We start from the raw sequence: 18,929 nt of genomic DNA, 5'->3' as shown, positions 1-18,929 counted from the left end.
AGCCACAAAAAAAAAAAAAAAAAAAAAAAAAAAAGAAAAGTAAAACAAGAAAGAAAATGTGGTATATATGCAAAATGGAATATTATTCAGCCATAAAAAAAGGAAATCCTACCATTTGCAACAATATGAATGAACGTTGAGGGCACTATGTAAGTGAAATAAGTCAGACAAAGAAAAATGCTGTATGATATCACTTACATGTGGAATCTAAAAAAGATGAACTCATGGAAACAGAGCAGACGGGTGGTTGCCAGAGGCAGGGCCTAGGAGGTGGGGGAAATGGGCGAAGGTGGTCAGAGGTACAAACCTCCAGTTTATTTTGTAAAGCCTGGGGATGTAATGGACAGCATGGTAACTATAGTTAACAATACTGTACTGCACGCTTAGAAGGTGCTAAGATCGTAGACCTTAAAAGTTCTCACCACACACACACAAAATGATAACTAATAAGATGATGGATATGTTAACTAGCCTTATTGGTAATCACATCACAATACACACATATACCAAATCATGTTGGACACCTTAAACTTGTACACAATGTCATATATCAATTATATCGCGATAAAGCTGGGGAAAAAAGTCAAATAGTCAGTAATCAGAATGGCTTCAGACTTCTCAGGGGCAACATTGGAAGCTAGAAAGCAATAAACAGTGCCTTCAAATTCTTGAAGGCAAATGATTTCCAAGCCAGAATTAAACCCTCCGGAATGGAAAACATTGGAGAAGAAACAACCAAATTTTAGAAGCTGAAAAGTAAATTAAAAAAAAAAAATCCTGAATTTTAAAACTTGACAGTGAAGAACTTGAAAATAATGAATTAGCAGCACAGGGAACCTCTAGAAATGGAGGTTAAGGGAGGGAGGGGCTGTTTGAAATACGGTTAAGTGCTAAGTACTTAGCAGGCCTTTTCAGTTCTGGAAATATATAGGCCTAAATTCTGGGCATGAAAAACATAGTTATACCAGCCAAAGCATCAATGAAGAGAACAGAATAAAAGTGTTCTGAATCACGCTTGGTAAGTTACTGCAAGATGCGTTTTACCCAAATGGAGGAGGAAGCAGAGAAATAGGAAGACAAGAGAAACAAGAAATGGGAGATCCAAACCCAAAGAGAGGTAATGGGGAGCTCCAGGATGGTGGTGAAGCGGGACCCCAGAGGGACCACTGTGTGCCAGGCTGCGGGGCAACCAGTCCAGAGTGGAGGTCAGAGGTCCCCAGGGAGGATGCTTTTTCAGAGTGATGAAATGGACGGGATACCTGGCGCATCGCAATCTATTGGGAGGAACTGAGACACTTGTCAAGGCTTTGAGGTCGAATTTGCAATAGTGCACAGAAAAGCAAGCAAACAACAAAATTGTTTTAAAGAGCAAGATAATTATTGACTCCTGGAGAGAACACTGTCCAGGAAAGAAAAAGCAGTCATAGTTTACAACATGACTCTGCTCTGACTAGCATTTATATAGTCATATTAATGTAAACACTGAATACTGACCTAATCAAAATTATGAAAGAACTATATTCTGGGGGAGTAGGGGATGGCTTCCACAGTGGGAATTTAATAGAGAATGCCTAGAACAGAAATATCTAGCATTGGTAACAAGGAGACAGAGATAGAAGTTAAATACGAAAATAATCAGCTGGTTGATTCTGGGAGGGGAAATGAAGGAGAAAACAGGGGACTACTGTGTTTTGTTGGCCAACTTTGTAGAATCCTTTGACTTTCTAAACTGCACGTGCACTACTTTGATCTTAGAAAGAGATTAATATGCTGCAATGAGAAATCAGGCAATAGCCAACCACTCATTCATTCAATAAGCATTTAATGTGTGCCTACAGTATACTAGTCCCTGGGAATTTGGAGGAAAAACAAAAAATGATCCAGGCCCTTTCCTCCCTGGCTCACAGTCCCTTGGGTTTCTCAGCACAGCCAGAGGGGCAACAATTCAAACTCTTCTGTAGTGAGGCGTTAATATGGTGAAGGAAAGAGGCCTGGACACCTGCTTGTTTTGAATTTCAAGGTCTGTGGCTAGTGGTTTCTGTTGGCTTGCCTTGGGCAAGGTTGCTGTGGGCTTAGCCTCATGTCATGATGGGACCCAAGCAGGTGGGGCAGATGACAACTGAAGTAACAACGATCCCTAACATGGGCAGTTGGCAACGTGGGGTACATTTTCTAAAGCATTAGGGCAACCGAAGGCTTGTTTCAAGCATGAGGGTCACTGGCTGGCTGCTTTGTTTGCATGACCTCATTTAATCCTCACAATAAACTTCTGAGGTGGCTACTATTATTATCTCCACCTTCTAGATAAGGAAACTGGAGCCCAGAGAGGTTATGTGACCTGCCTAAGGTCACACAGCTCATAAGCAGCAGAGCTAAACCTCAAACCCAAGTCTTGAGTCTATGCCCTTCAGCCTTAAGACTGGGATTTTTCTCAGTCATTGGATTAAGAGCTGCAAGATCTGAATTCTAACTCCTGCTCTACCAATAATCGGCTGTGTGATCTTAGGCAAGTCCCTTCCCTCGTCAATGTCTGTTTCCAGGTGTGAAAAATGGAGGGGGTTGACTCAGATGACATCTAAGCATCCTCTATACTTTGGCAGTCTGTGTTAGCAATAGGGAAAGCCAACGGGAAAAGGAAACGTATGAATGGGGTGCAGAGGTGAACACACTTTTCTCCTCTGAGCCTCAACTGCCTCATTTGTAAAATTAGAGAATCATTAAGACACACCTCTCACGGCTGTTGAGTGTATTAAATAAGACAGCATATGGAAAGTACTTAGCACTTGCCTGGGCACAGAGTAAGTGCTCGATCAACACGAGCCCTTATTCATTCCTACTACTCATATGCTTACAGGGCTCCACCACACTTGGATTCCTGAAAGTTTCCACTTCTGGTAAGGTCAAAGCACCATGTTTGTGGGAAGAAGGGATCAAAGCACAAGAAAAGGGAGTCAAACAAAATTACTGTCTCACAGGAATGTGTGCTGTTGCCCTTTATTGGTTTTACATACGAGTTAGTTTACCAATACTTTCAGGAGCATGTAAGTGTGAAATTGGAAAGTGTCACCGCAGGACTGCCACAAGCCACTGCACTGGCGATATAAAAGGGGAGGCGGGGGGAATACGCTGGGCCAGGGAGAGGGAGAAAATTAGAGAGGCGGAAAGGATAGGAAGGTGAGCCCCAGGTGTGGAAGGACAAAAAGATACGGGGCTGGGGAGCGAACTGGCTTTAAAGTTCAAAGCACATTCATCCAGATTGACTGCTGAACACACACTTCTTTGAGTTTTTAAACATGCCCCCGCCGTCCCACCTCTGTGCTTTCCCTCAAACCATTTCCTCTATGTGATTTCCTATTCCTGGCCACGGACACTGCTCAAGGCCAACCCAGCTTTCAGGCCAAGCTCAAATTTTATTTTCTTTCAGAAGAAATTACAAAGCATTCATGGTTAATAAGAATATAGACTCTGGGTCAGCGAGACCTGCTTTGGAATTGAGTTGGTTGAACTTGAGGCGAGTTTCTTCACCTCTCAACACCTCAGCTTCCCAATCTGTAAAATGTAGACACGTAACAACCTCACAGGATTACAATGAATAATAAATGATGGTGCACATGAAGCCTTAACCGTATGCTCAATAAATGTCAGCTGCTGCTATTTTCTCCATCACCCCCATTCCAGTCCATTCTCCACACCTATTACATTGAACTAGAATTACTGACAACCATGGAACCGTGCTTCTGTCTCTGAATCCCCAAAAACAGCCTAGTACACTAGGTAACATGCAATAGATGCTGCATAATGAATCATCTGAATTGAATGCAATGACTGTCACATTCTCAAGCTCATGATTATTGACTGTTTCGAGTAGAAGAAAAAACATCCCAAGCAATTGGCTACAGGTGACCAGATTATCATGGCAGGGTTCCCAATCTTGTCTGGGCTGAGAATGAACCTCTCCAGGAAACCATTCTGTGGCAGGGACCCTTGGGCTCCCATAATAATGAAAACAAGAACAATTAACAACTAACATGTATTGAGGACTTACTATGTCCCAAACACTACCTCTAAGTGCTTTACCCAAAATAAATCAGTTAATCCAGGGGCAATTCTCACCCCCACTTTACAGAGGAAGCTGAGTGACCAGCTGCCCCAGTTTGCCAGTATCTGATGGGGCTCCTCAGACTTTCAGTGCTAAACCCAGAAAAGTCCCAAGCACGCTGGGACGAGTGTGCCCTAACACTGAAGCACACAGATATTAAGTAAATGTCCCAAGGTCAATGAGTGGCCAAACCAGGATGACAAACCCAAGAGCCCCATCGCCTCTACTGTAGGCACAAAGGCAAAAATGAACCCACTGAGACGACAAATTAGCCAGGTCATCAAGTGGGCTGTCCACCAGGCTTCCGAGCACAGAGTGTGATGCAAGTAGGTACTCAAATAATTGTCCCAACTGTGTTCTAACCGTGCACTGCCCAGAGCTACCCATATGACCTTAGGAAAATCATTATCATCTCTGGGCCTCAGATGTTTTCATCTTCAAAATGAAGGGGTCACACTAAATCAGGGATGGCAAATAAATCGGCTCCCTTGCCCATGGCAGGCAAAAGTAAATGATTAGGCTACTACTTCCCACTCCACCCAGACTTGGGCCTCAGAATCCTTCTCAACCCAACACAATGGGTATTCACAACCCATTTGTAGCTGATGCTTAGCATGATCTCCAAAGCCACCAGCTTCATCTTCACAGTCCGTTGGCACTCAACTAGCTTCCCAGGAATTGCTCTGGTCTCTTAGGATTTGGCACTCAGACTAACACCCAAGGATAGGGAGCAGTTGGATGGCAGCAGGATGACAATGGAAGGGACAGTCTCCATAGACTGGGCACTCCCTGTGTCCAGTCCTATGCCATGTATACCTCACAGTACAGCACAGTGAACGAGGGCAGGGACTCAAGAGAGACCACCTGGGCTCAGCATCCTGGCTCACCATTTACTAGCTGTGTGACCTCGGGCAAATTACCTAATGTTTCTCGATTTCCTCAACTACACAAGGAGGATTATATTACTACCTACCTCACAGGATTATAAGGATTCAATTAGTTAATATGTGTAAAATGCCTGGCACGTAGTAAGTAGTAGATGTGTTAATACCAGAACCCTCAAAATCACCCTCTGAGGTGGATATTATTTAACAGATGAGGGAACTGAGATTCAGAGAGATTAAGTTGCCCAAGATCACACAACTAGTTAAACAGCAAAGCCGGATTCAAACACTAATTTCTAAACCTTTGCTCCGCCACACTGCATTTCCGTAAACACTCAGTGGTGAAATAAGGGATTCTTGATTATCTGCAGGGCCTTGCCTGTATTCCTGGGGCTGCTGTACTTCCACCCTCAGCACCTACTTGATCCCTCCTGACACTGCTCTCCTAGCTGGCTCTTGAGTACTGCCTGCTTCAACTCCTGGACCATCTACACCTTCGGCACAGAGAGAGCAGATGCCTACAGAAAACCAGAACACAGACTGCTGAGTCTCCAGCTCCTGGGAAACGGGAGAGAATCTTTACAATTCTGATTATTGGTCTTCCCCTATCTGTAAAGCAAATTCTGCTATTTTATAGATTTCTATCTTTCAGGGAATTGAGCAAACGCAGATTAGAGAAAATGGGTAAAGGGATTAAGCACCTTAGGTACCTATGCTGTATCTTATCTACCTCACTCCCCTAGGGGTCCTCCTAAACATATGTATCTCTTTGTCTTAAAAATCATAGCTATTCACAAAAATATTCTGGTTAACACTAAAGTGGCTACAGCTAATATATTTCTTGCCATGCTATTATGTCCAGAAAGAGTGAGCTGGTGCCCACATTTCTAGCTCATTCCATCTAGTGCTTTTTTTTTTTTGGCAGCGCCACGCGGCATGCGCAATCTTAGTTCCCCGACCAGGGATCGAACCTGTGCCCCCTGCAATGGAAGTGCGGTGTCTAAACCACTGGACCACCAAGGAAGTCCCAATATGCCTTCTTTTTAAAAGCTGGGAAAGTGCTTACCCAAAGATGGGGCTTGGAGAGTCTCTAACACTAGTGAAAGAGACCAGAAATTGGTTCCATTCCTGCTTCTGCCCAGGTTGCTGGTGGGAGCTGAGCAGGCAGCTTGCAGCAGGTGACACAGAACTGTGTGTGTGCTCTTCCAGCCAGTGACTCCACAGGATGCGACATGGGAAGGTCCATTGACCTCCAGAGCGCAGTAATGATGTACGACGTCCAGCTCTCAATGGCTCCTACCTCTCCTCCTCACTTTACCGATGATAGGAAAGGCAGGAAGAAAGTGAGTTGGAAAAATACAGATACGTGTTTCCCTCCGAAGTCTCTCTCGTTGCTTATGAGATAAAGTCAGCTCCATCCAGACCCATTACTCTCCACGTTCTAAACGGTTCCTTCCTTTGTGAAACTGTCATACTCGTGCCTTTTCAAAGGAAACAATCTCTTGGCCGGGAACTTGACTCCTCAACTCTAATGCCAAGGGAGAACCCCAGAGTTATCCGGCAAGGGGAAGGGTCCCACCAAATAAGAGTGTTTTTACCTCTAAAATTTGCCCTGGATGTGTGTCCAAGAGGTGAGAACAGATAAAAGCAAACTCCCAGGGAAGCACTGGAGGAGAAAGGTGAGAAGGCTGAATGTGATTTTAACAGATGGGGTTGGGAAAGGACAGCAAAGGGTAGGAGGTAGGAAAGCTGGCTCAGATTCCGGAAGACGTGGACTCGGCCACTCAGTGTGTGACCTTGGAAAAGTTACTGAACCATCTTCTGTGACTAACAGAATCTCCTTCCTCCTCTGAAAACTGGTGATAACAACAGTGTATTCTCTCCAGGGTTGTCATGAGGCTTCAATGAGATGACGCAGGTGAAGGGCAGAGTGCCAAGAACTGGAGCCATTCTTACTAACCAGTCTGCCTCTCTCGGCCCATCATTTGACACTAACACTGTCTGACAGCTAACATTCACGGAGCACTTACTATGACCAGGCACAGTGCTGACCTCTGGGTTTCAAAGGAGAATTAAGTCTTGGCTTGATTGTATTAAACCAGCCTGAAGTTTGTGAGTATTAGTACTCTTTCACAGATTACTGCCAGGATTAAGCGAGAAAACACCTCCTACAAAGGGTTTAGTCCAGTGCCTGACGTATAAGGAGTACTCAGTTAAAGGCAGATACTAACGTCAAGGGCAAGCCCCGTTTGCCTTGGTAACAAACAGGAAGGCGAGATGGTTGACCTGAGTCTGCTTTTGGGCCTCTCCCCCTTAGCCACACCCTTTGCTGCCAGCTCTTGCATCCCTGGTCAGCAGCCCCTAGCCTACACCAAGGACTTGGCTCTTCTAGAACAAATACGGAAGGACCCATAGACCTGAAGAGCCTGAAGGCTAAGGTGATTAAAACAGAGAAAACTTGTCGGGCTAGTAGTTACCCTAGCGAGGAGTGGTAACTGGAAGAAAGCCTACAGAGCTCATGGACGCTGGTAACACTGTCTCTCGGTCTAGATGCTGGTTACGTGGAGGCTAGTGACGCTGTCTCTTGGTTTAGATGCTGGTTACATGGACGCTGGTGACGCTGTCTCTTGGTCTAGAAGCTGGTTACGTGCATGTGTTCACACTGAGAAAACAACTTCTACAATTAAGACTTGCGCACTTTTCTGTATGAATGTTATGTTGCAATAAAAAATTATTCAGATCGTGACTGCCCCTCTCCATTACCCAAAGCATGAAGCAGCCCTTCCCAATGGGTGTTACAAGTACAGCTGGGTTGCAAGCACAAGACGTCAGTCCCCAGTGGCAGCAAGCGGCCTTATCACTTTACCCGCTGGGAGCTGTGGAAATACCATGATGTTTGGTGAGATTGGCAAGTCCTGCTCTCGAGTACCCAATGAACAGCATCCTCCTCATCAGACCAGTTTACCTTAAGGTATTTCCTATCTAAGGTCAATTTTATTTACTTTTTTAATTTTTTTTTTTTTTAAATTTTTTGGTTGCGTTGGGTCTTCGTTGCTACGCGCGGGCTTTCTCTAGTTGCGGCGCGTGGGCTTTCCCTAGTTGCGGCGAGCAGGGGCTACTCTTCATTGCGGTACACGGACTTCTCACTGCAGTGGCTGCTCTTGTTGCGGAGCAGGGGCTCAAGGTGCACGGGCTTCAGCAGTTGTGGCTGGCAGTCTTAGTTGCTCCGCGGCATGTGGGATCTTCCCGGACCAGGGCTCCAACCCGTGTCCCCTGCATTGGCCGGTGGATTCTTAACCACTGTGCCACCAGGGAAGTCCCTATTTACTCCATTTTTAATCAGATTCTTTTATCCTCTCCAACCAGGAGACAGCTGGCTACATTTAAGGGTCGACACCCCTAGACTGATCTTTACAAACCTGAGAGTCAGTCTTGGACATCACTCCGTATCTCACCCTTCATAATGAGCAAATGTCTAGTAGGTCCCTCCCTCTTCCCCAACTTCCTTCCTTCCCAATTGCTGGAGGGAAAACCTAAAATAAATTTCAATCATTTATCAAGTCAACGGATATACAAGTCAATGGATATAATTTCAGTAAAAATATACAGACTACGTGCTGGTTTTCTCTTTGAAAGTTTATTGTCATTAAAAAAAAAATAAAACCCTCTACTTGTTACATTCACCTCTCAGAACATTTAATGTACCAGTTAATGATGTTATTGTAAAAAAAAGCCCACCAACTGCTTGAAATGGCTCTAAGTTATCATTATTATTTTTTGCCATGTTCTGGTATTATAGTGGTTTAAACTCTTTGGAAAAAAATGGTGCAACATTAAGTAGAAAGATTTCAAATTCCCAGATTAGAAACAATTTTTATATCAGGAGGAATTTTAGTAAAAAATCCAACGATAAAAGGAAATGTTAATAGAAAAACAAAAACAAAAATACTGTAAAAAATAGGATTCCCCCCACCCAGCCCCAAGTTAGGTTAAAAAAAAAAAATGGAACCAATCCCACCCCACCCCCCCATATTTCTCTTAGAAAAGTCACCCAGTCCTAAACGCAGGGTCTCACACACCAATACAAGTAGCCTGATTTGCAGACCAGCCTCTGGGATCTTACACTGGCCCCAGTCTGAGGTTTTTTTTTCAAAACTTAAGGTAAGTTAGGTAGTTAGACTTCCATAAATACTGGTATCCGAATGAATGAAAACATCCTGGCTTTGGTATGGCTACAGAAATCTGGAAACTGTTCAAGAGGACACTGGCTTAGAGAGGGAGTTGAGGGAAGCACACAACCCCGAAGTGGAGGTAAAATAAACATTAGGCCACACCCATAGCAAACACTGTGTGTAATACCTGAGGCTGATGCCTTGAACGAAACACATGTAAAGGTTCTTGATCAGAATCACACACATACAGCTTCTTGAACAGAGTAACACACATACAGGTTCTTGATCAGATTAACACATGTATAGGTTCTTGACTGGAATTGTCTGGACCAAACTTTATCCAAGTTACCACTTGCAGGGAACAGTTTGAATTTGGTAATTTATCCAGTGCCCTGGAGTCCAAGAAGAGACAAAGACCTTTTGGAAGAAGAATAACCACCTGGGCTAAAAGCCAGGCCCCTCTTATTCTAGGAAGCTCAAAGTCTGTTTTTTCCTTCTCTCGTTCGATTTTGCCCATCACAAAAGCACCTCCATCTCCGAACAAGGGGGTTTTTCCACCCCAGGTCACCACAGGGGCCTGTCTGAGGGGTAGAACTGCTGATTTTTTCATCCCTGGAGTGACTCAATAAAAAGCAAGTCTTCCGGGATCAGGAATATAATTTACAGTGCTGTGTCTCAAGTGTACTTTACGGTTTCCCTCATTTTCACTAGATCATGATTGTTAAAGGTTGTGAGGATACTGAGAAGGCAGCAGTGGGGCTGCGACCAGGCCGAAGTGTGGCCTCAAACATCCTCAAATTTACAGAAAAGGGTAAAGTGCCCGGTCTTCAAATCACCAGTTATTTCATGAAAGCACAAAGGACCCACCAGACAAGGCAAGAAAACAAGGCAACTTGCTGCTGCATCCATGCAGAAAACTAGTTATCAGTACAATCCATCCCCCAAAAAACAAACTTTGGTGCAGTGTTAGGAAGACAAGATAATCATTAAAAAAAAAAAAAAAAATTAAAATAAACCACCTTCGATGGCAACACACACTAAATATATCTAAATAAATTTCCATCACAGGGCACAAGGGGCTAACAAAGAGCTCCCTGATATTATGGGAGGTAACACACACCACAGTGACAATTCAATCAAGAGAGAGCCTCCCTTACAGCAAAGGCCGCCAAGAAGAAACAAAAGGTGAAGCCACTGTTTACTGTCGATCTGGTTCACTATTGCAAAGATCATAATTATGGGGGGCTGGGAGGCAGAGAAGAAACTCAGAACGCCCAGGCAATTTTGATAAACAGCATCATTTGTCCTGTTCTCTAAATGAGACTCCAACACCAGAAAAAAAGAAAGGAAAATTGGATTATAAACGAAAACTAAAATGTATCTGTACAAGTCTTTACTCTGAGTCAGCAGGGTTTGGTCTCTGTTGAAGCCAGGACTCTGGAGAAGGTGATTTACTTGTCATCACAGCTCTACAACTAGCTGTGGGGTGTGTACATCAAGAGACAACACGAAGACAATCACTTGAGACCAAGGGAATTACTTACAAAGATTTCCTAGGATGTATAAGGTCTACTGATTGCCCAGAGAGATGCTAACACTTGCTCTAACCCCAAATACTTTAAACATCTTAAGGTGGCAACTAGAATATTAGAAACAAAACAAAAAAATCATCACCCAGTGAGTTATTTCTCCCATTATGGGAATGAGGGAAAGGGCGCAGGGCAGGCTGTTTCACCAGGATTCATTAGGGAGAGTGCAGGTTTAGCGGCAGCCAACGGCCTTCCCCGTCTGCAACCTGGGCCAGATCTCCTGGGAGCCCGGGAGTGCCGACAAGGTGCCATGGGTTCGGAATGGCCAAGGCGCAACACTGGCGTGAGCGACGAGAAGAGTGCAATGTGAGGTACCAGTGAGAGTCTACAGATCACTGATGACTCCACCAACCATCTCACCTCCCCACCGACCACAGACAACCCGGGTCACCAGCCGGCGGCAGGTGCCACCTCATCTACTTGGGAGCAGGAGAGAGGAGGTAATTACAAACGAAAGCTTCTGAAATGACCGCTTCTTGTTCCAGCCTGAGCTAGAACAAATGTGTTTGAGTGAACCACTTGCATTAAACAACATTTAAAATATGGAACCTTCAGCACTTTATGAATATGAAACGCCCCCTTCCCTCAACCCCATTTACTGCAGTGCACGTCGTCTCCCAGGCGAATTTTTCTGTCTTTCAGCCGGTGGAATGGATGGCATACGCCAGATGTTACACAAGGCATTCATTTCTCCGAGAAGGCTTAGAGCCAGGAGAATTAATCTCCTTCTGCTAGGACCTCTGCCCCAAGCTTCTGGGGAAACAGTGAATTGGGCTTGACAAGGAAGGTAGCTACATGATCCACTAATCAGATTCAAAACATGAAAATGCATTGAGGAGGGTACCCCTTCCTGCTCCTCATCATGACAGAAAGACCTATAGATAATTAAGAGAGTTGTCCCTTCAAACTCAACGGAGGCTTTAAAAAAAAAAGACAAAGGCTTAAAAAAAAAAAAAAAAAAGGCAAAGTATAAGCAAAAAACAAAGAAATCAGTAAAGCAAACTCCCAATACTCCTGAAAGCAAAATAGTCTCATGGTGACGGATGACTGGAAGAAGTCGAGGCAGAGAAAGAATGACACAAAGGCGGGAAGTGCCTGGCCACAAGGGCGCCTTGCAGAATCCACCACAGTGTTCTCCATTTTCCAAGGCCAAGCAAGCAGCAAGTCCCAAGTTAAAAACTTTCTATTAAGAGCAAAACAAAACCAAAAACCATTCCAGAAAAGGGGTCAAGGGAAGACCAACACTGGAGAAAGTCAAGCCGCTGACCTCCGGCGGATCACGAAGAGCCCGCGCTGAAGCTGGCCCAAGTAAATCCTCATCTTGGTGCTGTCACTTGTCTTCCTCACCCAGATCTGCGGGGGAGATGGAAAAGGAAGATGATGAGAGAGGCTAATCCTGAGGGGCAAACTTTCCAGAGCGTCGGGATGTTTGCACGAATTAGGTGTAGCCAGACAGCTGGCAACCACTTCCCGTCAACTCGCGAGGCATCCACAGGCCTTGACCTCTGGCCTCCTAAAGGCACGCCTCCACCGCAGAGGGCAGGCACCATCCCTTGAACTCATTTCTCCCAGCCATCTCTCTTACACCTTTGACTAAGCAAATGGAAAGCACGGTGTTCTTGAGTTCCATTTTTGCCTTCATCTTAAAGCCTTTTTTTTTTTTTTTAGACTGCACTGTGTAGCATGTGGGCTCTTAGTTCCCCAACCAGGGATTGAACCCGTGTCCCCTGCACTGGGAGCATGGAGTGTTAACCACTGGACCACCAGGGAAGTCCCCTTAAGGACTCTTTTTGATATGGTATGACTACAGCATTATCAACATTCAAGACATATATTCATAAACTTACAATCAAATTAGAAAATATTTTCCTTGCCCCTAGGGACTTCCATAGTATAGCCTTGCAATTCTCTGGTTTCCTGGCAATTAAGGCTAATGGTCATAACAGCAAAAGAGAGAAAAATTAACAACAAAAGAAATGCCCACGGGTGAGCGAAGGCCCAATGAGGATGCTGAGAAGGCCAAATTAGCTTAAGACAGTCCTTCCCTCCTGACCGCATCATTCTCCCACAGATGGGATCAGATGTCTGGCACTGTCCAGGGCAGATGTATTCTTCCCTAGAACTGAAAACGAGCTCTTCCAGCATGGGGCCTGCCACAGCTGCCAAGTGCACCCAGTATGTGGCATCCCTGCAGCCAGGGAGGGCAAGGAGAGCTGCCACCTCGGTCACCTGACCCACTTGCGGGGGAGATTACTGGGGGCCAGACACTGTGCTGACCAAACTGACCAAGCTCCTTCATCCTCAGAACAATCCTATGGAGTAAGTACTGTTATCACCCCCATTTTACAGAAGAGCAAGGCTGAGTCCACTTGTCCGATGGGAATCCTGGCGCCTGACATCAAAGCCCCTTGCTCTTCTCACCTGTTCCCCGCTTTCTCACCCCTTCTCTCATCCGTGTTATTAACACGTGATCAGATGGAGACAAAAGCATAAGTTTTTTAAAGATCTGCATCTCACCTATATATGCAAATACAAGTTTACAGATATAGCTCCTCCTTTGCCCATTCAGTTTTCAGGTTTAAAAAAAGCTTATTCAGGGCTTCCCTGGTGGCACAGTGGTTAAGAATCTGCCTGCCAATACAGGGGACACAGGTTCGATCCCTTGTCCGGGAAGATCCCACATGCCTCGGAGCAACTAAGCCCTTGTGCCACAACTACTGAAGCCTGCGCGCCTAGAGCCCACGCTCCGCAACGAGAAGCCACTGCAATGCGAAGCCCGTGCACCACAATGAAGAGTAGCCCCCGCTCACCGCAACTAGAGAAAGCCCGCACGCAGCAACGAAGACCCAACGCAGCCAAAAATAAATAAATAAATTTATTTTAAAAAAAAAGAAAAGCTTATTCAAAAAAAGAGAAAGCTATTCTCAGTTTCATATTTCCTTACTGTGATTATTTAACAACAAAGAGACTTTAAAGTCAAATACACTTGTTTAAAAATAAAGACCTCACATGAAGCTGAGCCTCTAAAGGACCCTGCAGAACCATTTTAAACTGAAAACTGACCCCAAGGAGGGCCAAGTAGCCAGTCACCAACATGCTCAGACCCACGCACCAAATATGCTCAGAGTCAAGTTATGCAGAAGCCAAGTAGCTTCAGTGTTACTTAGGATTTCACCTGAAAAAATGAGCTGGAATACTTCCAAGAAGTGAGAAATGTTTTCCCCGTTGCAAGCCTCCGACGCACTGAGGCTTCTCCCCTCCAGGAGACATGTCTCAGTGTCACCGTTTCCTTGTCAGACTTCGCTAACACTCTATTATGTCAAAGGGTGACAATCTTCAACAGAGAGAGAGAAAAAAATCTAACTTGCATTTCTGTTTTCCTGAGAAGTCCTGAGGTGTCACAGAGAATAATGCATGGGTTCTGAAATTAGGTTCAGGGACGAGGAGGCCACACGCCCTCTGTGCAGCAGCCCACACGGCCAGGCACACGTGCTCCGCTGTGAAACTGCAAAGCCTCCTGCCAGGGCAGCGGCTCTCTGAGATGCCCTGTTCCGACCTGGCTTAGAGTGACACACACAGATCGCGAGCCCAGAGGAAAATGACATTCATTTATCTGGAAGGCTCTCCCTAACTTCTAAGTAAACAATCATTTTGCCAACTAGTCACATTTGAGGGCATTTTCAATTCAGGAAGCTGGGAGAATAGAATAGGCTTAAGTTATTTCATAATCCAGCTTCATTAGACTTACTACGCACCGGCACGAATAAGTTAGAGGGTAGACACATAAAAATCAATTTCTTTGCAGATATTTGTGGACTGATAAAAGATCAAGTCAAACAAGCTATTAACGTTTTAAACTGTTTTTTGACTACTAACAATACCAGTTACACACTGCTGACACCCTCCTAAAGAAGGGTCAGCCGAAGAACTCACAGGCTAGTCACATCATCCTTCAGCATGACCCTCAGAGCTGACTTTCAACCAGCCCCCATCCTATAAGAGAGACTGGAGGAGACCAGTCCCTAAGGGTATGAGCCTGGTAGCTCATTGTTCAGAAGCACAACAGGACATGTCGGATTAGAGAGACAGCAGGTGAAGAGTAGTGTGTGGGTCAGATCAGGCCAGCACCCATTTACTGAACACTTACTGTGTGCCAGACCCTGTGCCAGGTGCCTTGTTAGATCCTCAGAGCATGACACAAATCTGAGTGCACATGAAAGCTCGAGAGAAATAACAGCAAAGACAGAGTATGCTCCAACGGCAAGTCCCATCCTCAGTAGATGGCTGCCTCAAAAAGCAGCAGGATTTGAATGCGCAGACAGCACACCAACTTGCCTTGTGTTCTTTCCTGCAGTCTATCTCAGTGATGCCCAACTCAATTACTCTGCAGGGAGTTCACAAAACCACAAGGCTTACACAAACTCGCATAAACTGCAGTCATGCAAAGTAAGGGATTTTTAAGGGTGATTTTGCCTTTGTGCAATTTAAGCCTGAAAATGCTAACTTTAGAATCTAACCCACATATAACACTGTGATTCCACCGTACTTTCTTGGTGGCACTCACATTGCAGGTTTGTCCCATTTTTGCTTTCCTAATGGGTGACAGAGGTTCAGTCTTACCTCATTGGCTCCGACAGAGCTGATCACACAACTCAATTTCTGGTTGTCCTTTGACTCTAGATAGATGGCCTGGCTCTTGTGGTACCTGTGGGAAAAAAGACACACATTTATTTTTTTAACCACTTTATTGAGGTATGACTGACATGTGAGAAGTAGTACGTATTTAATGTATACAACTCAATGAGTTTCGGGGTAAGTACATACCTGTGAAACCATCACCACCATCAAGGCCATAAACATAATCCAACTCCTCCCAAAGTTTTCTCCCACCCTCTTTATTATAACTATTGTTTTGTGGCTTTTTTTTTCCTTTTGTGGTAAGAATATTTACCATAAGGTTTACCCTCTTAACAAATTTTAAGTATACAGTATTGTTAAGGGCCCAAATTTAGGAAAGGAATAAAAAAGGACGCAAAGGAGGGAAGAAAAAAAAAAAACACACACAACAAAAAATATAATTAAAGGAATCTTAATTTATGATTGAGGAACAGCTTGGATTTCAGGTTTAATTTACAGGCTTCCATCCTTGGATTAGATTAGATGACCTCCTAATCTCCTTCTAAGTCTAAAAATTACATTCTTGGTTCCACTGCAGAGTGGAAAAGGGGGCCAAGGAAAGGGCTGGAAAAGTAACTCTGTATTTTAGTTTTTTATTTGAACTATATGACCCAGTTCAAAAAGTAAATTATAATTTTTCAAGTAAAACCTCTGTCCCCACTTTCTGCCTCCACCCCAAAACACTGAGGAGGGTTGAGTGGACAAAATGAACAGATGGGCTTGAACAGACTGTCCCATTATATATTTTCTATTTGTCCAAGTAAGTCATCAACAAGAAGGCAGGCCAAATTCAGTCCTTACTTTGATCACTCATTCAGCAAATACTCATTAGCCACTTGCTGTGTACCACGGACCACCCTGGAGGGCAGAGTGGACAGTGAACAAGGCCACAAGGTCCCTGCCGTCAGGAGCTTCAAATACAGTGGCAGTGACTAATATGAAACAATCACACCTGGCAAGTACTAACTAGATGAAGTCCTGAGTGTTAGACTTGCACCAAAGGGTATCTAATTTGGCCTGGTCAGTCGGGAGAGCAGCTCTGAATGGAGTAGATAAGACAGGCTCGCCCCTTTCAGTCCCTGCCTCTATTCTCTTGGCCTGTAGTGTAGGACCACCCTCACCTTCTTCTTCTACAAGTTCAGGGACAAGGCAGAGGATGAAAAATGAGGGAGCCAGGGCCAAAGCCCAAATGAGTCAGTAACAGCTGCCACAGGAGGAAGGAGCAGCTGCTGGGTGACAGGAGCTGGAAACATCAGCTGAGCTGCTGCTGGCAGCCCTGGCCTAGGCCAGCCCAGTTCAGTCAAGAACATAACCTTTAGTTCATTCTGGCTGCAGAGAGTTGGCTTAACAGACCCACTAACTCACATAACTTCCACCAAAACACATCTCCCAGCAAAGCACTGCATCTAACCATTATTTCTGTGGGGGAAGAAGACAGATTCTGTTTTGCTGGTACAGTGAAATAATCCACTGCTAAGATATCACAGTAAAGGATGTACTTCACTCCCACAATGGGCTTTTTCCAATCAAGGTTCTAAGCATTCTTTAACCTGCTACTTAGGAGCGGAAAACTCAAGTTTCCAAGTCAATTTACTTCCTGAGAACACCGTTAAAAGAAATCAAATCATAAATTCAATTAGAACAGCGAGACTGGTTTAGACCCAGCTTGAAAGCTGCTTTTGGCCAGGGATTAGCTGGTAAACTGGGTCAGGGGACCTCCATTATGCTAAATATGTAATATTACAAGGTCTGAATTAACAAAGTGCATGAGGAAAGGTTGAATTAGTTCACAGAAAACTCAAACTTGAGTTTCCCTCCCACATCTAAGCCAACCATCCTATGTAAATGGTAATGTCTTGAGTAATGGTTAGAATAAAAACAGAAGGAGAGAACATTCAGTTATTCTATGGGGGTTGTGAGTTACTAAAGAGATAAAAACACAAAACAACATGCAACTAGCCTCAAGTCATCCTGATACTACTTTCTTAATAAAGAAAGGTCATGGGTGTGGTGTAGGAGTATATTACTCCTACGTGGGTGTGGAAATGTGGTCAATATACTGCTCAGTCAAGAAAAAAACTACGTCCATTATGTCCCTGTGTGCGTAATACAACATAATGCATGTTACATGTGTATCATATACACACACACACACAAATTGGTAAATTTACATTAAAATGTCTATTAAGTGTATATTAAAATTTCATAAAAATATAAAGTTTTATAAAAATATAAAAGAATGATATTCTTTTTATTGCATATCTTTCTTCCTTCCAGAATAAACAGGTATTACTTATAATCAAAAAGTAAATAGTACTTTCTTATAAGTCATGGTACTGAAAAACACCAAAGTAACCAAAGGGCAGGAAGAAAACTTAATGTCACAAATTAATGTCTCAGTGTCTGTTAAAGACAACTCGGGGAGACGAGCCGGACAACTCTCCTGAGACGTGCTGCGTTTTCCTTCAGATGCGCTCAGCACCCAAACCCCAACACATCCGACTCGCTTTAAAGTAAACATCAGGAGTGAACCATGCAATCTCATCTACCACCCCTGGGGAGCGGTCTGGGACTCGCACATCTGGCCGCCTCCCAAATCTGCCCGCTCTGGGATCACCGGATGGTGGTGGCTTGAATGCCCAGCACTGCTCCATGAGCTCCCTGTGCTCCGCAGGAGAGGTCGCCAGCGTGTTTCCCAAACCAGCTGATTCCCAGGTCCTCGTGAAGCAGAGGCCCTGGGACCGCCAGCGGTTGTCAGGCACTGCACAATGGTCTTGGGGAACCATTATCCCTGGATATCAAATCTAGTAAATTACCCAAGTTCCCTGGGAAAAAATAAATAAGTCCTCAGAAATTAAAGTGCTCATGCTGGGGCGGAGGGGGTTTCAAGATGAAACCAAAAAGTATATGACAACCGTAACATACAAATTTACTTGCCGATTTCTAAATACTAACTAAAAGGTCGTGGGGGGTGGGGGGGATTCAGAATATGTTTAGACACCAAAAAATGTTAAAAGAACAATAAAAATAAAGTTAAATTAGTAAAAATGTACATTATCCCTTTTTTTTGCCAATTAACCTGTTTTACAAGCTACAACTCATTTCTGCTGAAAAAATACTTTAAATAGCCTCAGAGAACAAGCCCCAAATGTCAAATTGACTTTATTACCAATGGAAATCCTGACCTGGGAATCCCTACAGTTAAGTTCTTAAAGCTCTGCCTCTACTGTTAAACCTGACAAACTAGAACCACTGCTACTATTATGGAAAAAAGCAATTTCTTTAGAAGGTGGGTCAAAAAGTGGGGCAGGGAAGGGGTAGAATGAATTTAATTTTGTATCCTACTGGGAATCCTGATATTAATGTGTCATTTCCCAAAAAAACCCATGAATACCATGTTACAACTACAGGACTTCAAGGAATCCCAATTCCAGCTGTAAACAGTCACTGTTTTGAGTTAATAATCTCTCGTGTCAGGCAAAGGCTGGAGGGTTAAATCCACCCATGC

The 18,929-nt window shown here is 44.2% G+C and overlaps 1 protein-coding gene across 17 annotated transcripts in view; it reads right to left on the bottom strand.

Moving 5' to 3' along the window:
• SUDS3 (SDS3 homolog, SIN3A corepressor complex component) overlaps positions 1-18,929 on the bottom strand; it is a 370,845-nt gene that overhangs the window by 320,946 nt on the left and 30,970 nt on the right. For all 17 annotated transcript variants that reach the window (XR_014251699.1, XR_014251700.1, XR_014251701.1 and 14 more), the window contains 2 exons: positions 15,365-15,449; positions 12,012-12,097 (listed from right to left, as the gene is read on the bottom strand). Coding sequence is in view for 12 of the 17 variants with exons in the window: in XM_082416843.1 (XP_082272969.1) it covers positions 12,012-12,097; positions 15,365-15,449 (171 nt within the window). In the remaining 5 variants the exon portion in view is untranslated. The remainder of the gene's footprint in view (positions 1-12,011; positions 12,098-15,364; positions 15,450-18,929) is intronic.

This window comes from Balaenoptera physalus, assembly GCF_965194825.1.
Source record: "Balaenoptera physalus genome assembly, chromosome: 12".
Classification (NCBI taxonomy): Eukaryota; Metazoa; Chordata; class Mammalia; order Artiodactyla; family Balaenopteridae; genus Balaenoptera; species Balaenoptera physalus.
Note: the sequence above shows the minus strand (reverse complement) of the source record. Positions and strands in the feature narration are given on the sequence as shown.